A 21,885-nucleotide genomic window follows, 5' to 3' on the forward strand; every position below is an offset into this window, starting at 1 on the left:
TATTTTAATGAACGTCACTGAAACTAAAAATTCAGAGGTGTCGTGTGAGAAAGCTTGGAGAAGTATCCAGTTCACCTTCTTTGTTTACATTTTATCTCTCTTGAAATAGCAAGATAAGTTTAGTTTATGCTCTTTGAAGTGAAGTTCTGTAAAATGACAATTTTATTTGCAGTCCCAATTAACTTATGTAAGTATCCCACTTCAGTTTTACATAGCTTTGGCTATATACTAGATAACAACCACTTTTTATTCAAACCACTGGATAAAAACATTCTCTTGACAAAGTCTGGGTGAAAATAGTTTCCATATTTTTCCATACAAAAAACACATCTAAAGAGAAACAGATTACTTAGCATGCAATTTCTCATTTTTCCTTCATCTGGTACAGCTTTAGCAGCTTTTCCAAGGCTGCTAGGTGTTAATTGCAGGGTCAATTAACAGAATTTAGGACTGCTTCATTTTAGGTCTCATTTGAATCCTGAGTTATAAAGTCAAAGGACTTTTCCAATTGATGCTTACCATTAATACTGTTTAGCAACACACAGCAAGACTCCATCTGCAAACTTGTGTGTGCTACATGCAAATCAGTTTTTAAATCAGAAGCTATTATGTTGTCCAGAGCTCACTTTAAACACTCAAAGAACACTCCCCCAAAGCATGAAATCAAAAAGCTAAAAGGTTTTTTCTCCTTTCTTTGCATTTGACAATGTGGTTCAAATATGTCAATTCAAAACCAGTTTTGATTCTTTTCCCTTATTAGTCCGAGATAGCAGCTTTAAGTTGTAAGTTTGCTGAGACAAAGATGAAAGAGCTTGACTCAACTCCTGGAATTTGCAATTGCCAATGTCATTAGCCAAGTGATTTGCATCTTTTCTTGAATTATTTTCCAGCAGGAGTTCTAGCTATAAGAAAGAAACTCAACTTTGTGTTGGTCAGCCAAAAATGTCTAGTTGGCAGCAAGTATCTCCAAAGAGATCATCATTATTTAGCTGTCATTTCTTTGGTAATTCTGCAAGAATAAGCTGTAAGACCTTTAAAAAAAATCTGAAACTTGGAAATATTTACAGAAGGATCTTAAGACTCGCAGAATTCTTAAATGTTTAAGATAAGTCATTGAAAAACACACCTGTGAAGGGGGAAGAAATCTCTCATAGCCAATGTCTAGGTTTAAATGCAAAACAACAAAACTCTAAACGAATTGACTGAAGTGGACTCTGGGAAGACTCATCTCCCTCCTGCTTCACAATATCATTACAGTTTGCTGCACCTAGGGACATAACTGTTCTAACACAAAGATCACTGTCGGCACTGCTCTGCAGGTTCATAAGACCCACACCAATAAGCATCCACAGTAACAAAAGAGAAAAAAAATGCAACGAAGAAAATAATATCACCATCTGTTCCATGTAAATTTAGGATTTTCTGCTGTCTAAATAACTGATTAAGACAAATGATTTGAGTTGCCAAAAATGGGCATTGTATTTCTGAAGATACAAGTATCTAAGCATTCAAAACAAAATAACTGTTGTTGAATCCTTTAACACAGTAATTTGTGGGCAGGCTCTTGAGTTTTCTATTAAAAACTGGTTAATCTGTAGCAGCGGGAGAGCAGTGAGCTCTCCCATTGTAACTACACAGGGTGAAGAACTCCAAAGCAAGCCTCCATTTCTTGAATTCTACAGACACTGCATAATGTTCACATGGCTAAGTCTCAAAGCTGGCAGGAAACTTCCTCAAGACTAAATTTTGAAGTAAATTTTAAGGTGTACTCAGAAATAGCTTTCTGTGTAGATAGCCTGTGCTTACAAATACAAAGAATTAGTACATAGTAACTACTTAATTCTTATCCTAGATTAACAAGCTCTTTGATGTTGAAATGTCCCAAGGAATCTGGTTCCCTTCTATGAAGCCAAGTCCAGGACATCAGACAAGCCACTCACCCTCTGCATCTTGTTCTTCCTTTCTCTAAAAATTGGAACAAAGATATTCACCTCTCAGTGCCTCCCAGATGTGTAATGTGTTAATTAGTAGGTGTTTAGAGATCTAGATATTACAGTGAAGACTACAAAAGCAGTGCTTTCTTTACACCAGGAATGCTGCTTTCCCCTCCAGGGTACTGCTACAGCAACACCACTCTGTTCCACCCCCCAGCTGCCTTCTCCCTCCACACTGCTAGAAGATGCACCAATGCACTCCTGTAGCACAGGACATAGGGCACGTTAGGTCTTATGACTGGGAACAGACTTGTTGAAGGAATCAGAAGTGGTAAAACACACTTGTGCCGACCAGATTTTTGCAACAGAGCATTTTTCAGCAAGTCAATGCTTACAATGAGGAACAGGTCAATATTACAGCTTTTATTACTGAAGATAATAAAAGCTTACTTTTCTTGTAAGTTTTGACTTACGAGAAAAAAATCACACCCGAACAGACTTCACTATAAAAACAGCATGTGAGACTCTTCCACTCATGAGTGCTGTAAGGGAAAGGACTGCGAGCACTGATGATATCTGCTTTAGACATCCTCTTGCCAACACATCAACCACAATTTTAAAGCTGTCACTTCCCATTTTCCAATGCACATCTCAAGGACTTCCTATCAGGCATCCCCTACCACGCTGGATGTGCGACACTTGGCACCACACCAGTAGCTGAGCTTCAGTCTACATGAAGTAATACCAGAAATACAATCAATTAATGCCCTGATTGCTCATATTTCAGATACAGATAGATAGAGGGCACCAATCTAATTCCCACATACTGAATGCAGAAGTTCAGCTCTTCGCTGTGCTGGTATTACATAACTTAAATGACCCAGGGCTGGCAAGCTCTATCTCCTGCAATTACAGACAGGATGCAGCAGAGGATTGTAAGGCCATCATGAAAATGAGGTTGGCTGCATCAACACAAGCTTCTCAATTGCATAATAAGTTGCTTACACGATTTAATTATTCAAAAACAACCAGTAGCTTACTGTACTAGACATGCCTTTCTTTTCCTTTGATTGGTGCTTCAAACACCAGTGTTCCCAGTCTGTTCCTAGTATAATAAGTTCTGTTTTGCTCTCATTTCTGCACTAAGGTGACTCCTGATCAACTCTTTTGCAGCAGCTTGAAGTGACCAGGAAACAAACTGGAGAAGTTATAGAGAAAAACTGGGTCACAAGGACTTTGGATCAAGATTAGAGAAACTTCATTCAAACACTGCTACAATGTCTAGGCTTTCATTTTGGTTTCATTGTAAAACAATTCCCAGGAAAAAGAGTGTGGATTGGTACCATGCAATAGTTTTTACTGAGTAAAAATGGGAGTTCAAATTCCAATTCTTAGAGTACTCTGAGTAACATCCTCTTCCTTTATTTTCTTTCCCTATTATATCATCATAATCAGTTATGTTATTCTAATAAGCATACCTTAGATCAACTTATGAAAGGAACCAAGATTACACAGAAAACATAAGAGAATCACTTGGCAGATAATTTTCCCTCCAGCACTTACATGTCCCTGCTTGCTTTTTGTCCCTGATTTTTTTGTTTAAGAAAGGAGATTATAAAAATGGATATTTATAAGTGTGTTGTGTAATATTAGCACATGTGCATGAGAATTGAGTATTTCCTCAATCTTGTTAGAATACTGTTAGCAAACAATGTTTTATAGTTTGCCCAGTGGAATCCTTTATGATACAACACAGCTCACTGTCCATCTAATTTATTCCATTATTTAATGACACCTCTCAAGTGGCAGGAATATATGTACCACAGCTGTATTGCTCCCTAGCCCTTCCTGAGCATTCCAGCAGCTATGTAATTGTTTAGTGCTTTTTCAACTTCAGTCATATCTAGTGCTCTCATTAATGAAAAGCTTCTTGTGTCTGGATGGCTTCTATTCATAAAAATTGATGTCAGGAAGTCGTAATTGTATTATACTACTTCAGACAAAATAAGGTTATCTCTTTAGTATTACTGAAGGTACTATTCCCCTGTTTATTAACTATCTGCTAGTTTAAGATTATAGTACACAGAATGCACATGAATAAGATAGTTTATGCCCAATCTGGAGTGCTCACAGGAAGGATGTCCCTTTGTTTTGGCTCATTAAGGTATCTTTAAAAAGTTCTGTTCTGTTGCTAACAGACTTCCCTCGGCATATCAGGTCAGTTGTGCTAAGCGAGGTAGATCCCCAACAAACTAGATGAACATTTGGATGACTTACTGTGTAACTCAGAAGATGCACTGTGCTCATCTGACTGACACTACAGTTTCTTTTACTTCTGTGTTTGGCCTTGTGAATAAGGAATCCAGATTTTATTCTACTAATACAGTGAGTTTCATCATAATATGTGGAATTGCAGTCAGTCTACTAAGGGATTCACAGGAAGTAATTAAGGAAAGCAAGTTTATGTATTAGCAGTACATATATGAGGTATTTCCAATTTCTCTTTGCCTCTAGCATTCACAGCAGGAGACAAGAAAAATTAAAATCAGAGAAAATTCTTAGACAATAAGAACACCAGAAAATGTTTACTGCAAGGATGATTAGATGAAGTTAGATGATCTAACTTCTAGTAGATAACAAAAGAAATTTAATCTCTAGTTCTCAAATGGCACACTGAAGTTCAAGCCTGTTTATTACCAAGTATCTTCAATTCCCTAGCCACAGCAATTAGGGATGAATTTTGCTATTATCGATTCAGTAAAACCATCCCACAGAAGAGCTTATTCCTTAGGGAACTCATAAGAATTCCACATAAAATACTAGTCTCACACACGCTATAGTTCAAAAAATACCAGGTTGGCACCTATTTTGTTTGAAATATCATTTAAGTTTTAATTCCAACTTCCAAAAATCAGCATACCTTGAAATCCTGAGACTATCTGGACTACATCATCATAGACCATTAGAGTAGCTGAGCGTTCAGGAAGAAGTCCAAGACTCAGTGAAGAGAAGACTGTGGAAGAGAAGTGGTTTAAGTGAGATATATCTAACAAACAAAACTCAAGAACAACAGAACACACTATTTTATTTTGCAAAAACAGGCAACCCGAAGTAAAAATCATATTATATATGAGAGAAACTGTGCATTTACTAATCATGCACTGCAGCACGAAGTACAGACGGGTACAGTGGAAAGCATGGTTTCAGGTTATATTTCCCAGCTCCACAAAAAGACTTATCATTACATAAAGATGAGTGAAACACCAACTGGGTCTGACTGAATTAATTTTTCTGTGAAACTGTATACTTCTTACATGAGAAAAGATTTAATGAAACTTAACTTATAAATACTTCGAGATGCTTACATAAGAAGTCATAAGGAAATGCGAAGTATGGTGAATAAGTCTGAATAATTGGCTTTAAAATACAGCACATACTTATTGAGTCACTAGCTACATTGCAGAACCTCTACATATAGCAGAATCAGTGTCATTCTAGCAGGTGGTATGAAAAGGGACAGATAGATGGCATTTGCTGCAAGAGACATCTGTGAGCCACCGGATACAGACAATCCTTAGAAGCTGGATGGGTGGGTGTTGGTATGTTGGGAGGATATATATGTATAAATGCCCAGAGAGTGAAAATTAAGATACAAATTCATTCCAAACTTTCCAAATGCAGAAGACCGTAATTATATACAGACTTAGCCTCTGACAACATCTGATTCCCGCACCCCATGAAAATGCTAAGAACTAGATCTCCCTGTGCGTGGCTTTCAAAGACAGAAGGAGAGGAGGGTGCCCCAAACCTGTCAGTGTTCAAGAGGCATTTGGACAGTGCCCTCATTAATACCTACTGGTTAGCCCTGAAGTTGCCAGGCAGATGGACTCTGATATGTGTAGGGCCTTTCCACCTGAACTATTCTAGCACAGATGTTAGAAACAAAAGACAGACCAAACTGTTATTGCAATTACAGCTGAGAACTTTCTTTCAAATGCTCTGCATGTGAAACATCTACACAACTTAAGTAAGGATGCCTAGTGTAAGTAGCACCAAGGCCACAAGTACAAAATGTGTTTGTCTTTACTTCAGTAACTTAATTTCTATGAAGAAAGCTAATACAACTTAGACACCTTGAGGAGCTCAATACAATAAACTACGCCAACGCTTCATGTATACACCCCACTACAACACATAGATAATTCCTAAACTTCCCATGTGTTTTTCTGCATAATCTTCTCTCAGCATGACAAAGACAGGAAGTCATAGTTTTTAAGGCCAGGATAACAGTGACGATCCACTCTTACCCATGTAAAAACAGCCCCTCCTGAATTAATTACTGCTTGAGATTCAATAGCTGCACTTAGTTTTTCTACAGTATGTTCTTCAGTTTATCTAGTGGTTTGGTTTTTTTTAAGTGTCCAGTGGTAAAGGATGCATCACAACACCAGTGTTGTAGCAACTAATTGCAATGGCTGATAAACTGCATGTCTTTTTTACCTATTGAAATTAATTGATCATCTTTTCATTCAAGTCCTGCTTACACACCTCCTGTTCTCTGTGCAGGTGCTGATGGACTACAACAAATCACCCCTGGACTTTTCCTATGCTGAACCAAATAAATCAGACAAGTGTAAGTCTTTCCCTGTATGCCATATTTTTCAATCCATAATCACTCTTGATACACCTCTGCAGTTTTAAACATTCCCCTTGAATTGTGAATCCAGAATTACACACGTATTTACCAGAGTGGCTGCACCAAGAGCAAGTGCTGAGATAGTATGCTCCACCTTCTTAGTCTTTATTTTTTCTTATTTTATAGATTATTCTCTCTTCTTGCAGTGCTTTATCACAATCTTATTGTCAACCACACATCTACTACATCTTACATGTCTTCTGCACAGTCACTGCTTCTCAGATGAGGTCTCCTCCCTCAGAAACATGGCAAGCATTCTCTGATCCTAGGACCACCTTTCCCCGTGGTTTGTGTTGGCTGACACTACCACCTAGTCTGAACTGGGATAGCTCAGTAATAATAATAATTTCCCTCTCCCCCAAACATCTGCTTATATATGGACTGATAGTTGCAATTTTATTTTCTTTCAAATTATTTACAAAGAAAAATCTATGTGCAGCCAAGAACAGATAGAGGAGCATGTCTTCCATCAGGAACACTTCAACAACTCAAGTGATGTTAAATTAATGAACTGTTAATAAGTGGAGTCATGGCTCTGCTGATAAATAGTTTAATGGAGAGATCTTAATCTTTTCCTCCTACCATTTATCATTACGTAATTAAATAATCCTCCTGCTTAAGTGGTAAAGAGCTACTAATTGTTTGACTTTTTGGTTGATATGAGAAAAGTTTATTCCTGCTGAACTAGGAGGACAACCCTTGACGTTAGGTTCTTAAAGCTACCATGAGATCAGTGGCTGCACGTCTTTCAGCGTAAGATCATAATTGATGTATATTGCCTATGATGAAGAACTGCGATCTCTCAGGAAAGTCCTATTATAGTGCTTTAAACATTACCATCCTACTGCTTTCAAAGCCACTCCCACTTGTGGTTATCATTTCCACATTGAAGTGGTGGAAATAAATCTCTGTTACCACAGCATACAGATGGCATGTGAGCTTAAACCACTGGCGTGGGTGGAACGCTGCTCAGAATGGCATATCTGGTCTGTGGGACGATGACTACAAGTCCTGGTTTTTTTCAGGAAATGAAGATCCTAATGTAAGTGTGTAAACTGCAAAATCAAGATCCAAATATGCTGACTGTTCCCCATCATTGAGCCCAGATTAAAACCAGCAACAACAAAAATTTCTGTTCCCAAACTACACTGTGCTACTTAAAAGCATCGCAGGGGTGCATTTAAATATAAAATAGTAAGTATGTTTTTTTACAATATACAAAATATACACAATATTTACAATATACAAAATAGCAGCCTAACTATTTGGGGTCTGAATTTTCATGTCACATTTATTTTAAAGAGTAATTCAAAGAACAAACCCATTAAATCAACATGAGGGGTATCAAGTTGTAACTTGTTGTTTCTTTAATCAAAAGAAGGATTAAGTTTAGGGTACAGAAAGGATTCTACTACCAATTAAATCAATGGCAAATGATCTGCCACTTTCAATGAGAGAAGATTAAAGGTGAAAGGAATCTATTTTCTGAGTAAAGCTCAGATTTCAGCTGTAGAAAGATTTTGTAGAAACCGTACGTAAGTACAGCTCTTCAATCTTCAGTTACTTACCAAAACAATCCCAACTTGAATCCCTTTCCTGAAAATCAGTATTTAAGAAAAAGCAACAAGCAAAAACAACAAACTTCAGGCAGAGGAAGAATATGCTGTGTTCGAAAGATCTATGGTGTGAGTGGGGAAGATACGATACACAGGGCAAGAAAAGGCTACTGCATGCTCTAACCATATATGACTGTGTGCTATGAGCATGTTAAACACACTAGGAAGGTGCACTGCCTTTTATTTAAACAGAAAAAAAAATCATTAAGAAAGTTTTTAAACAGAGTAAGGTTGGAAGGGATCTCTGGAAGTCACCTGCTTCAACTATACATAGGGTTGTCCACTTCTGTCCTGACTATCTTTAAAGATGGACAAAATTTTGAGCCATTCAGAAAAGAAATATCATTTAAGTATTATTACATTTGCCCATTGATGAAATTAACCATGTTAATTTTGTTAGAAAGAATATTTACATCTGGATAACATAACTGCAGATTTCATCTGTCCTATGGCACATGGCCAAGAACTGAAAGTCTGGGGCTGTTTTGTAAACTACAGCCTTCAGCACAACAGTTGTTGCTATACCTTGGGAGATAGTCTTAGTATGGAGAAGAGGTGGCTCAGGGGAGACCTCATTGCTCTCTATAACTCCCTTCTTGTAGTGAGTTGGGGGTTGGCCTCTTCTCTCATGTAACTAGTGCCAGGAGGAGAGGGAATAGCTTCAAGTTGGCCAGGGGAGATTCAGACTGGATGTTAGGAAATACTTCTCCGAAAGAGTGGTCAGGCGCTGGAACGTGCTGCCCAGGGAGGTGGTAGAGTCACTGACCCTGGAGGTATTCAAGGAACATTCAGACACTGTGCTGAAGAACATGGTTTAGTGATAACTACTGGTGGATGGTTGGACAGGATGATCTTGTAGGTCTTTTCCAACCTAGGTGACTCTGTGATCCTATAGAAAGAACTAGTCCCTCACAGCTGTTGAAACAGAACACTTAAAAACAGAGTTCCCATTATGAAAAAGATCTGGAGTAGATTTATATGCTCTGTGAAGCTGTAAGAGCACCAACAGTTGTCTGAAAACAGACCTATCAAAGACAGGTAGGAGAGTGGATCACTGCACAGCCCTGATGCCACAAGTTTATCTGAGGAAGGAACCTCACATTTCTGCAACTCACGGATGTTCTTCCTCCCACCCAGGACTGCAAGCATTAAAATAAATCTTACAAAATTATAACTTCTTTTAGATGCAAAGTCTTACCTCAGAACAAAAATAAAGATCTCTTACCAGGCAATCTTACAGGTTTCCATGGTGCAGAATTTGGCACATAGGCATGTTTACTAGCAGTCACTATCAGCTGATTGCCCAATTTATATTGAAACTTGAGGAAGGCAGTGCCATCTGCTCCTGAGGTTCCAGATGCAATGGAGATCTGGTTGGTAAAAATCTCAATGAAAGCTTCTGTTACTGGCTGATGTGTGCTGGCATCGCTCACGTGGACCTTCAGCGTTACTTCTGTAATGACAAATATAGTGATCATAAGCAAAGCAGCTTCTGCAGGAATCAAAACTTAGAACATGACATCACAGTAACAATCACCAAGACAAGGAGCTCACTGCTAACCTCTAAAACTTTGGTGACAGTATGGCAAAGAAATACTCAGCCATGTGCTGCCATGAGGAGTGAGCAGAGCCCATGGGAATGAGGGCTGTGATCCAGTCAGAGATTCTGAACCTTCCAGCTGGCACTGGGCTTCTCTGCTGATGTCTAACTACAGCAGTGAAATCCTACAGGATCAGGGCCTTATTCTCAAAACAGTGCACAACCAGGTTGGATGCAGAGTGCTAGCAATGGGCAAGAGAGAAAGCACCTCTCCTGCCTCCCTGTTCACTTGCCTTCATTCCAAAGGGGCAAATACATCATAGCACCTAATGCCAGAAGTGGCAAGCAGATATCACAAGTGAATTATCATCCCCATGCACAACTGGAGAGTATAAGTGGTAAAAAAGTTATTGCTAAGCCAGTCAGGAAGTATCATACATAATGCAAACACATAGTCAGAAGCCAGCACAATGAACTACATTTTACTAGAGTAATGTGCCCTTTTCCCAGAAACTAATTACTTGTTTAAATGTTTCCAGATGCACAATATTTGTCCACTTTAAGACACTCATACGATTAAACCATACATAATATCACGAAGCTTTTCTTATATAAAGTGAAGTGGTTTGTGCAAGATGGTCCCTCAGAAAGGGACCCTCTATATCGAAGACATTTTCCTGTCCCTTCAACAGTTCCTCTGTTTTATGCTGTAAAGCAGCAGCTGTTGCCTCCCCAATAGCTATGACTTGGACGCAGTGTTGTGCTGAAAAGACCCAGCAATGCTCTAATGGCCTCAAACCAAACCACTCCTTGGATGGCTTCCTTTAGGGTTGCTCTGTTCTCCTAAATGAGTATCTATCTCTCTTCATTTCTCTCCCACCCTCCCAACACTCTTGACCTTGCATTCACCTTTGGAAATTATCTTGTTCTTGCAAGAACTCTCCTCCCTGCTTGATCTCACAAGGTGCTGGACAATATTTTGCAAAATCCCCAGTTTTTGCGTAGTGGAAATGAAGCCACTAACAAACAAGATGTTCACACTCCATGCACAACTTCATGATCTGCCCAGAAACAAGAGCATGACCTCATTTCCAAATGCATTTAGAAACACATTCGTTTTTATGGAACAGTACTGGAAATAAAGTTCTATTACATTAATACTGCATATTAGGGTATTAAGAAATTATTTTCACATAAGATAGCAAGAGGTAACATCAAGAAGAAAAATAAAGAGTTCAACAAAAGCTAGATTGTGATTTTTAGTAGTGAAATGACACAGCTGAGTAAGCTAAGAAACATAACACAGCAATATAAAACATAAAAAAGGACATCATGACCTAATACAACCCTTTGAAATATCAGCACCTCTATCCTAAGGGCATTTTACTTATAAAGATATTGGGTCTTTTAATAAACAGAGACCTTCAGTCTAAATCCTAGAGTACAACAGCATAAATATCAGGCAGTCCTGAACAAAAACCCCATTACAGAAATTCATCACCATCACAGCCCTTGCCTTAGAACTTGGCAATGGATGATGCCAGTTTGGTGTGGATCAGCATGAAATACATTTTAGCTATTAAAGATTCTGGACTTGTTCCCAGTTTTGTATTTAATAGTCAAAGAAATCAACATAAATTGAAAAAACAATATACATACACTGGTGCACATGTACAGAATGCCCCCTTAGAAAACTTGCTTGACTTCCAAAAAACTTGTGGAATTTTGTGCACATGAAAGGAAGCCACAATAATAAAAGGAGGAATTCATGTGTAGCTATGTGTTTATAAATTGTACATGTATTTACAAACGTTAAGACAAAAAAGCAATATAAGATTTTATTTTCAGAACTTGTAGGAACAATATACTTAGATCTAAAGCCAGATAGCTACTGTGTTAATACTTCCCAGAACAGATGTGGCTAAGAATAATGGGCCATGTATTCAAAGAAAAGCAAGGGAGTAAGACAAGCTGAATAACATGGTTAACAATCTCAGTAACATGTAAGTGGGCCCTTCCTAAAACAAGGAAACAACCATATGTAACAAGGAACCAGGGAGCTATACTGATCTTTCTGTTAATCAGTAATCAAGGAAGAAGATTAGAAAGTAACGCAAGTATCAAACCAATTTGATTCCCTATAGACATGCAAAATTCTAGAATAGGATCTGTTAGTAAAATTGATCAGGTGATGAAGAGTGATAGCCAGCCATGAGTAACTCCAGAGCAAATTCATTTCTCCTTCATCCTGTAGCTTGTTATATAAAAGCTTCAGCCTGCAACCATCTCTTTCTGCTAAAGAAAGACAGGAGTCTCCAAAACACTGTTTCCAACCCTACTTTTCTTTCATGCATTATCTTCACTGACATACACATGAAATTCACTTAATTTAAGGTTTTCTCCCACACAGCAGCTCCTTTTTCTTATCTAATGCAGCAGTGAAGCCATGAATGCTGAACCTGCATTATCACAGTGATTCCCATCGCAACAGAATGACCACAGGCTTTAAACCAAGAAGAAATTGTTGAAGAAAACTCACTCTAAAACACTGACATTGATAAGAACTATCTATAAAGAAAGATTACAAACATCTATGGTAAATTTCAGAACTGTGATGAAGCAGGTTTTTTTGTTTTTTTTTTTTTTAAGAAAATTAGGTACAAAGAAGAAAAAGATGGGAACAGAATAAGGACAGCAAATGATCCAAGATTACCCAGACCTCAGATTAGTATGGAGGTCTTAGACTGAAATATTATTTACAGTAAAATAAGTATTTAGTTAGAAAAAGCTGTTCAGAAGGTTCAATATTAGCTTAGAAATAATGTAGTAGGAGTGACTAGGACATTGGGATGTTATAGGACAGGACCTCCCCTGCTCTGAGATTGATTAATGATGCACAAAAAAATAAAGTCTTTAAAAAATATCTGGCAGATTTTTCAGCTGGTGCTCTCTACAAAACAGTAGGGATAAAACGTTTGAGTTTTACAGAACACCATAGCGAAGAGCTCCAACAGAGTTAAAGACACATGGATCCAGAGAAGGACACATACAGTAAGTGGGAAACGTAAGGGAGGCAGGGACCTGAAACTACCGCAGAAGATAAATTCAAAACATGAACTACTTCAAAAGAGTGAGCTTAATTCTTCTGCAGCACCATATAACCACAAAGTGGTTTGGTTTGGAAGGACCTTAAAGTCCATCCAGTTCCAACCTGCATGCCAAGGCAGGGACACCTCCTGGGGCTGCCCAGGTCCCCATCCAACCTGGCCCAAATCACCCCCAAGGATGGGGCACTCACAGATCTCTGGGCAGCAGTGGCAGTGCCTTTTAAAAATTCCATACTTAAATCTAACCTAAACCTACAATTTTTTAGTTTAAAGCAGTTACCCCTTGTACTGCCACCACACTCTCTTGAAGAGTCACTTCATCAGTACCCTTTAGGTACTGAAAGGTCACTATAAAGTCTCCCTAGTGCCTTCTTGTCCCTAGGTTAAATCACCCAATTTTCTCAGCTTCATAACAAGAGGTGCTCCAGCCTCTGACCATCTTCATGGCCCTCCTCTGGTCTCACTCTGAAAGTCCCATATCCTTCTTATGCTGGGGGTCCCAGAGCTGGATGCCATTCTCCAGGAGGGGGCTCATGAGAGTGGTGAGAGAGAACTGTGGTAGTGCTATGCATTCTGTTATTTACTAAAGCTGAATTATTCAGTCCTTAATTTCTGAAATAGCTGTGCTTTTTGGTGGTAATGACAATTTGGAAGTAGGAGGCATATGGCCACTGCTCTTGCTGTTGCTTTGCCACACAACTAAGCAGAGATAGCTGAGGTAACAGATGCCAGGCTGGTGAATTCACAACTCTGACCACTGTCATGCCCCAAACACATTCACATCAGGTATGCCTGAGCTGATACCTCTAATACACCCAGATCCTGATCAGTATGGTGTGAAAGGGACTTTCTTGGACCTGACCTGTCATGCCTGTGGTGCTCCCAGGCTACTGGCTCCCAGTACCACTTTGGCTTGCACAGGAAGAACCAGCAATCATCTGCCACCACCACTGTACATATGTACTACCATTATATTCTTACAGCAGTGTTTCATGTCCAAGTCAAGAGCTGGTTGTGTTCGCTGCTCACTTCCACTTGTCTGAATGGGCAAAAAGAATGTGTGTCCCTGCCTAACACTGAAGGCAGAAATGGGCCACCCACAGCCACTAAATAAATCGAGCCACCTGGAAAACCACGCAACCCTATATTTGAGAATATATTTGAGAATTGTTTCTAAACAAAGTGGGAAAAGCAGGCAAGTGGGAATACAGCAAATACAGGGTTAAATCCCATGAAGAGATCAAGGCTGCTGTTTGTATATGGTCAAGCAAGTAACTCTAGCCTAAACTCCTCATATTTCTTTGTCTTCCCTCAGCAATCACATTCCATTTGTTTTTCAAATGAGAACAAACCAAAACTACCAGTTATGGTGAAGACGGCTGCTGAAGAGTAACTCTGTTTTCCTAGGACTAAATTTATTGTCAGCTACATAAAGAAAACCAGCAACTCCAAGGTTATCATTTGGGAAAGTGAAATAAAAGTCCAAAAAACCCTTTCCATGTTAGTATTGTAATGCAGAATCCCATCTGTCCACTTAATCTGATTTCTGAGATTTTACTAAGTCTAAACTTTCTCTGAGCAATCCTTCCTGTGCCATCTGCTTTATGAACCACACTGACTCCCCTGAAACATAAGCAACCTTAAGGTAACTGCTTCTGCCGTCACAAACCCACTTCATGGATTCCCAACCCCTCTTTATATTGCTGTGAACACAGCTTGGGGTTGAAATAAGTAATTAAGAACAGATATCAAAACTCCTAAAAAGTGGGAAAAAAAAAACCTCCTAAAAAGTTGAAAACAACTCCTGTTGTTTTTCAAATAAGCCAATAACACTGTACAGGAAGAAAAACTTCCAGTGATAGCACAGCGTCAAATCTCAAAATAAAAAATAAATGAAATAATAAAATAAATAAATGAAATAAACAGAATAAGTGATGACAATGACTGAGAAATAAAGATTACCATCTTATTTAGGTCCCAATCTCGCAGTCTGGTTTCTGCACACACTCTCCTCTGTCAGGCAGGCTCCCTCTGATGTCTGCTGGACAGATGATCTCTTTTGGGAACAGGCTGACATGGGCAGCCGTTAGCACTTATCTTTTTCTCTGGAGGTCCCCTATCCGTTGACAATGTCAGGATATTACCAGAAAAAGATATTTAAGTTATCTAGGTTTTGATTGGAGAAGGAAAACTTCCTGCTCACTTGAAAAAAAAACCAACAAAAAACAACACTACAAACTTTATTTTAAATTGTGTTCTCCGCTCAGTTGGAGCTTGCTGGCAGCGTGCCTGTTTTTGAATCCTACATGCCAAGTGGATAAGCCTTTCTGCTTCTTAACCTCTTGCCTATGTGCAAGGTCGCCCCCTCAGCTAAACAATAGGATTTTAATTTATCTAAAGGAAACCATTTTCCTAGAAGTGTTCCACATCCCCTAGCCACAGATGCCAACTTGAGCATTTATACAGCTTATCTTTTTAATGTTTTTCATCAAGAAGTCTCTACTGAAAAATGAACATCAAAAATAGTAGCAAAGTACATTCATACAAGAAAAAAAGAAATGTGTGTACAGCATCCCTCCAGAAACAGAGATACTGGTCTTAGCTGGCATGGTCCCCTGAAAGCATGTTTACGTGTACCCCCTCAAACAGTGAGGTGGGCACACCTGTGGGATGGTTGCCACGTACTCAGAAGAGGGTCTAGTCCTGCAGAGAATTTAGAGAACATGGCATGGCAGAGCTTTCCCTTCTGCACTAGTTTGTGGTGATTCTTTTTAGCACAGCAACCTGAATTTGCTGAACGCTGTTCTGCTTTACAGGTCATGGAGGACTATCAGTACAGACCTCTGCAAATACTGAGTACTTGTAGTGCAAGATTTGGTTATAGTTGTCAAATGGAAGAAATTTTCCCCCCAGATACACAACTGATTGACCTTATTTTGTTTTCCCTTCCATCACTCTACTTCAGAAACAGCAGAGCCTTGCTGTACTGAGAGCTGCAGAGCCCATTCTCACAGCTGGAGCAAACAGGCCCCTCCATGAGATCCCTGATGGATGCACCTTGCTCACCCCATCTCAGCAGACAGTTAGGAGCTGGGGTGACCACTTGCTTGCAGGTCTCACCTGAGGCTTTGTAGCCCTGCTCTGCAGCAGTCTGATTCATGTGTATTTTCATCTAACATTCCATGCCACTACAAGTGCCTCGGGCATCGCTGGCACTGCTGCTTATTCCTCCAGTGAGCAGGAATTTAAATCCAGAGGACTGAAACAGTTTAGCCTAACTAAAATAACTGAACTCTATGCTCAATATTCAAATAAAACACAGTGGTCTGATATGAAGATCAGGCAGGTGTCCTACTGTCTCTTCAGTTTTAAAAATCTATTAAATGAAATATTCCAATACTAAAATTGATAAATACATTCATTTTTCTCAAAATACATTATCTACCAGTGATAATGCACACATGTAAATAGAATTGTCACAAAAGAAACTGTGGTATAAGAACTAGAGCACTTTACACCATCTCCCATGACAACCAGGCTGCTACACAAACACGTACTCAAGGGGGAGGGAGGGGCAGCTAAAGGATAATAAAATAAAGACATTCATCACACGAGTGTCCAGCATTTGAAAGAGGATTTGCATATCCTGACCTGCTAGAGCCAAGAGTATTACCACTAAAATTAATTTCTTGGCAAAAAAAAAAAAGTAGGAATTTGCTTTAATTAAAAAAAAAAGTGAGGGCTATACGCATAATGCCCAGATGAGACTCTGATATCCTATTGTTAAGTGATTAAAAGAAGTATTTATAATTAACTTGAAACTCACACGGCTATGAAACTCATGAATAGCAATAGTTGCATTAACAGGTCTGCCTTTGATCTCTACAGGAACCATGCATGACACAAACTAATTTCATTTCCAAACCCTGCATTTCAGACATGGAATTATATAAAGATACTGTCATGCAGCGCAGATGGAAGTTGAGTTTCAAAGCTTTATCTTGCCACACACATAATGCATTCTTTACAAGACCTGAAAAAGTAATCCCAGCATAAAAACCTCTCTTTTTTTCCTAATAGAGTGCTTTGAATCTCTGTTTGGAGATCAACATGGAATGAAAAGTTCACGCACCGATATTTTTCATTTGCTCAGCATTAGAATTCTCCCCTGATTCAAACAAGCCCGCAGCTGATTTTGCAGCATCAGCTCTGAGACATTTTAAGGATAACAACACATTGAGCTCAACTGCTGCACAGCTCCCGGAGATTTTAAGCCACAGTCCAACCTACTATATCATCCCCAGCCTGGGGGGGGGGGGGGGGGCTGAAAGGGCAGGCTCATACATGGCTGTGCTGAATGGGTGCACTATGTTTCCTTACAACAGCTTTTTTCCAATTCTATAAATAACAACTGATGAGAACAATTTAAAGCAGATGTATTTCATGTTTAATTAAACCTGTGTATGTGTAATGGGGCAGGGAGAGGACAAGAGCTTTTTTATTTCTGATCTTAGATTTAATCTCTATTTATTTCCTATCCTTGTTGTGAAAGCAAAGCTAGACATCATTTTGAAAGAGCGCATTTTAGTTTTTTGCTGGTTTGTTTTTAACAAAGCACTACCATCTCCAACACATCCAGCTGAAGGGACTCTACCTACCAACAGAGTAAGCTGTTCCACGAGAGCACTCCACTGATGTCAGCTAATAAATGTATAGAGGCAAATTCCTGCCTTAAAATTTTATTACAATTTTATCTAGGCACTTGCACATTCTCTTCTTTTCAAGTAACTAAACAGTCAATTTATATGCACTTCACTCCTTGAAGAGGTTACCCCCAGCTGGCACAGGCAGATGAAACAGAGGTGAAGCCACACATCCTAACTACCTATTGCTCCAGCCTAGCTGCTCTGAACCCAAAGGGCTCTGCGGTCGAGGGCCAATGTATGGCAGAGCAAACTCTCCTGCCTCCACAGCGTGCTCTTCCTCTTTCTGTTGTATTGCTCTGCTGTCCCTTGGATCCGTCACTGTGCCAATGTCATTTACTAATCCAGCACAGCACCAGCCTAACAAAATGAATTACTCGCTGCCAGGTTATCAAATCAAACTGTTGAAGCAAAGTGGCTGCAAGTGCCAAAGTCAACAGACCGGGCAGATGCAGAGGTAGAAAGGCACCAGATCTCCCAGCCAAGTGTAATAGTAGGGCAGAAAGGAAAGGGACCACCTCTACTGGCTCCTCCACAATAAGGTGACCTTGGCCGTACCACCAACCACGCTTCCAGAGCTCTCCTCAAACTGCACCTACACAGACCCTTGGAAGAACACATGTCACTGTCCTTATTTATACACCCCCCTTGCATCACTACCTGGCATGAACAGTTCCAGCAGATCTGCATTTCCATTAATCCCAGATAATCAAAAGTCTGTTACCTCAAGACTAAGGTACCTGTACTACAGCAGTAATTCCAGACCCTGTAAGGACAGGCAGCTCACGACAGTGACAGGAAAGGGCTTGAAATGGAGCAGTGAAGCCTTTCCCAAGGTCTCTATGCAGGATTTATGACCTCTCCTGAACACCCAAAAGTCCACAGATGGCCTTTTTGGGAAGGAGCTTGCTGGTGATTCCTTCCAGCCCCCAGAAGTGTGCTTGCAGTCCGTGCCTACATGCCAGTTGCCATAGCTTCTTTGGTTTGCTTCTCACCATAGTAACCAGAATTAATTGCCTCCCTTTGTCTATAATGAAGCTTCTGTATCTTCCAAAAGTATTTATCGTAACTCCATCTTCTTGAGATTTTCCTGATCCATACAATGTTTATATATCTTCACTTGGAACAATCAAAAAAATTAATTTGTGACCTAGGTCTTCTTCTATATAATTAATAATGACCTCTCTTCTCAGAAAGAGAACTTAGACACTGGAGGAGGTTTTCCAGAGAAGTGGTGGAGTCCTTCGAGGTGCTGAAGGAAAAGGCAAATGTAGTACTTAGGGACATGGTTTAGTGGTGCAGTGTTGGTGGTAGGTAGATGGTTGGACTTGATGATCTTAGAGCTCTTTTTCAACTTTAACGATTCTATGACACCAAATAAAACAAGACCCCTACAGTTCCCTTTCTCCTAATACCATAAAGTCCTCTCAGCTTGACACAAAGCCATTAGTCACTGCCTTTTGTTAACTCCTTCATCCAATCTCAATCATGCAGATGAAGCCTTCTTACTTAAGTCAATACATTTTTCAATTAATGTTTCTGAACTGAGCTGCTGCACTGTCTGTAATTAATGTTTCTGAACTGAGCTGCTGCACTGTCTGTATTTTAGTTGTAACAGCTGCATATATACACAGAACGCAACAACTGACTCAGCAATTGAACCTTGTTTCAGTTTAAATTATTGTAATATTGATCTTAATTCTTGGCAGGGGATTAATTTTATGGCTATAACTATTTCATGAGAGAAAAATTACTAATCAGACTAAAACTGTGAATTTTCAAAAATTACTTTCCATTCCCCTATGCCTGAAGTCAATTATGTAAATCAGCAGTTATTGGCTCTTCTGTAAGCTCATGACCTAAGTACAGGCATAGTTACACTTCCAACATTCATTTTCCTTCCAAGCTCATCTTCTACGGAAAACACAAAGCAAAACCAGACAAGAGCTTAATATGCTTCCTCATATTGCTTTCTGTGACTGAAAAGATCACCAGGAGCACCTTGTAATTCTTGCTCACCCTGTAACACTGTGGTGTTCATCACAGTCCCACAGCTACAACTGCACCTAGGAGACAGTCTGACAGGCTGGGGGTGCGTGGTCCAGGCTTTGGGGAACTGACTATGAGGAGCAAAGACCTCTGGGGTGTGGAACAGCCTGCCTGTGATGGACCTGAAGGGGCTGGTACTCTCCCCTGAAAGGTTCTTGGCATTCACTAATCAAAACACTGAAAACCAAAGAACCACAACATAAGTGACCAACCAAACAGATCTATGAATACTGATTTCTCTTGAGAGAGAATCTCAACACAAAACTCCACTGAGACCATTACACACTTATGTAATGGCATAAGGCTCAAGTGGAGATGGGCAAGGGCGACACACTCATGAAGCTCAGGGAATAACTCAGGGTGTGCCTGACCACAGCTGCTGCAAACAAAGCTGACTATATCAACACAAACAGGACTGGAGACTGGCCTTTGTTTCAGATAAACAGCTGTGTCAGTGGAATGGATCGACGGACTGAGTAGATGAAATGTCACTTCTTGAGTTCATTAAAAAGCATACAAATGTCTGCCTCAGTTGGCCAGCCCAGTGTACAAAACCTGAAGAACTAACAAAAGAAATCTGAAGAGAGTACTGTGCTGAGATGGTTTCAACCCATGTTTCCCTCCCCAGAGAACAGGGACACCCAGCATTGTGCCAGGGAGCACACAGACCAGTACGTGGGGTCACACTGGATTAGTGATTGCGCTATCTGCCGCCACCGCTGTACTTTGTTATTTGCTACTAGCAGCTTACATTTGTATTGTGATTGCAGTATATTTTGAATCATAGCTATTTCAAGAATTCTATATAGCTGTAAATACATATAAACACACGTATTATGAAACGCTATACTCTCTCCAGGTGGAGTACCTTGAAGAACCTGGCAGAGGTTTGTCAGCAGTCTGACAAACGCTTGGATGATGCGCTGGTTTATCCATTTTGGCAAGAGGAAGGGGTTACTGCTCATACTTCAGCATAAGCCCACTTCAGATATTCATAGCTGTAAACATCACACTGCTTAAGCTCTCTCTCCCACAGCATGGATTCTCTCAAATTCCTTCACTTTGTGTCTACTGCTTCTTATGGTCCTGTTGCAAAACACACATCTGTTTAAAAGTAACACTATCACTACAGGCTGCTGGCATTTGCAGGTTGACAGAAACATTCTCTTTCCCATTATCAAGCAGATACATGCAACTGAAAACATTCCAGGGGCTCTCTGCTTCCTTGGCACAGACCTCAACAGGAATGTTTTGTAGGCCATTTAAGCTATGCATTAAGCTAGCATTTTAAAGCATTATGCTGGTTTAAACAAACAGCTGTATGGTTGGAAAGAGTTCTACTGTGTACAAGCAATATTTAAAGGGGAAGGAGAAGGAACGAATTTCTAAATAGCCAAATAATACGGACACTAAACTGGTATATGGATGTTGTAACAACACGATGCACTGGGAGAAACTAACAAGCAAATGAAAGAATACAAATAAAAGTATAATAACAGACTTCTGAAAGTGCAAAATATGTTTTATTATGTTGCACCTAAGATGAATATAAAGATGACAGGTTCATGCATGGTTGAAGACCCTTTTGGGTCATCCAGTCCAACATTCCTGCAGTGAACAGGGACACCTACAGCTAGATCAAGTGCTCAGAAGCCAATCCAGCTTGAACTTGACTGTCCCAGGGATGGGGCATTTACCACCTCTCTGGTCAACATGTGCCAGTGCTTTGCTACCCTTACTGTAAAAAACTTCCTCATATCCAATTACAATTTCCCCTCTCTTAGTTTGAAACCACTTCCCCTTCTGTCACAGCAGACACTGCTTAAAGCACCTCTCCTGTTCTTTCTTACAGCTCCCCTTTAGATACTGAAAGGCTGCTCTCAGGTCTCTCTGAAGCCTTTCTCTTCTCCAGCCTGATCAGCCCCAACTCTCTCACCCTGTCCTCAATGTCCTTCCATCCCTTGGATCATTTTTGCAGACCTCCTCTGGACAACATGCTCCAACAGGTCCACACCTCTCCAGTACTGAGGACTCCACATTTGGATGCAGTACTCCAGCTGAGGTCTCACAGTGCAGAGCAGAAAGGCAGGATCACTTCCCTTGCCCTGCTGGGTGCACTTCTTTTGATGCAGCCCAGAATATGGTTGGCTTTCTGGGTTATGAGGGCACAGTGCTGGCTCATGTCCAACTGCCATCCACCAGTACCCCAAGCCCTTTCCAGCAGGACTGTGCTCCCTCCT

General features: G+C 40.0%; 1 protein-coding gene across 1 annotated transcript in view; it reads right to left on the bottom strand.

The window, feature by feature from the left end:
- Positions 1 to 21,885, bottom strand: part of FAM171A1 (family with sequence similarity 171 member A1) — an 87,404-nt gene that overhangs the window by 29,604 nt on the left and 35,915 nt on the right. Inside the window, exons 2-3 of the mRNA XM_065731310.1 lie at positions 9,472 to 9,699; positions 4,855 to 4,947 (exon numbers count right to left, since the gene is read on the bottom strand). Coding sequence (XP_065587382.1) covers positions 4,855 to 4,947; positions 9,472 to 9,699 — 321 coding nt within the window. The remainder of the gene's footprint in view (positions 1 to 4,854; positions 4,948 to 9,471; positions 9,700 to 21,885) is intronic.

This window comes from Cyrtonyx montezumae, unplaced genomic scaffold (genome assembly GCF_038088225.1).
Source record: "Cyrtonyx montezumae isolate F1298 unplaced genomic scaffold, pur_monq_1.0 scaffold_14, whole genome shotgun sequence".
NCBI classification, from domain to species: Eukaryota; Metazoa; Chordata; class Aves; order Galliformes; family Odontophoridae; genus Cyrtonyx; species Cyrtonyx montezumae.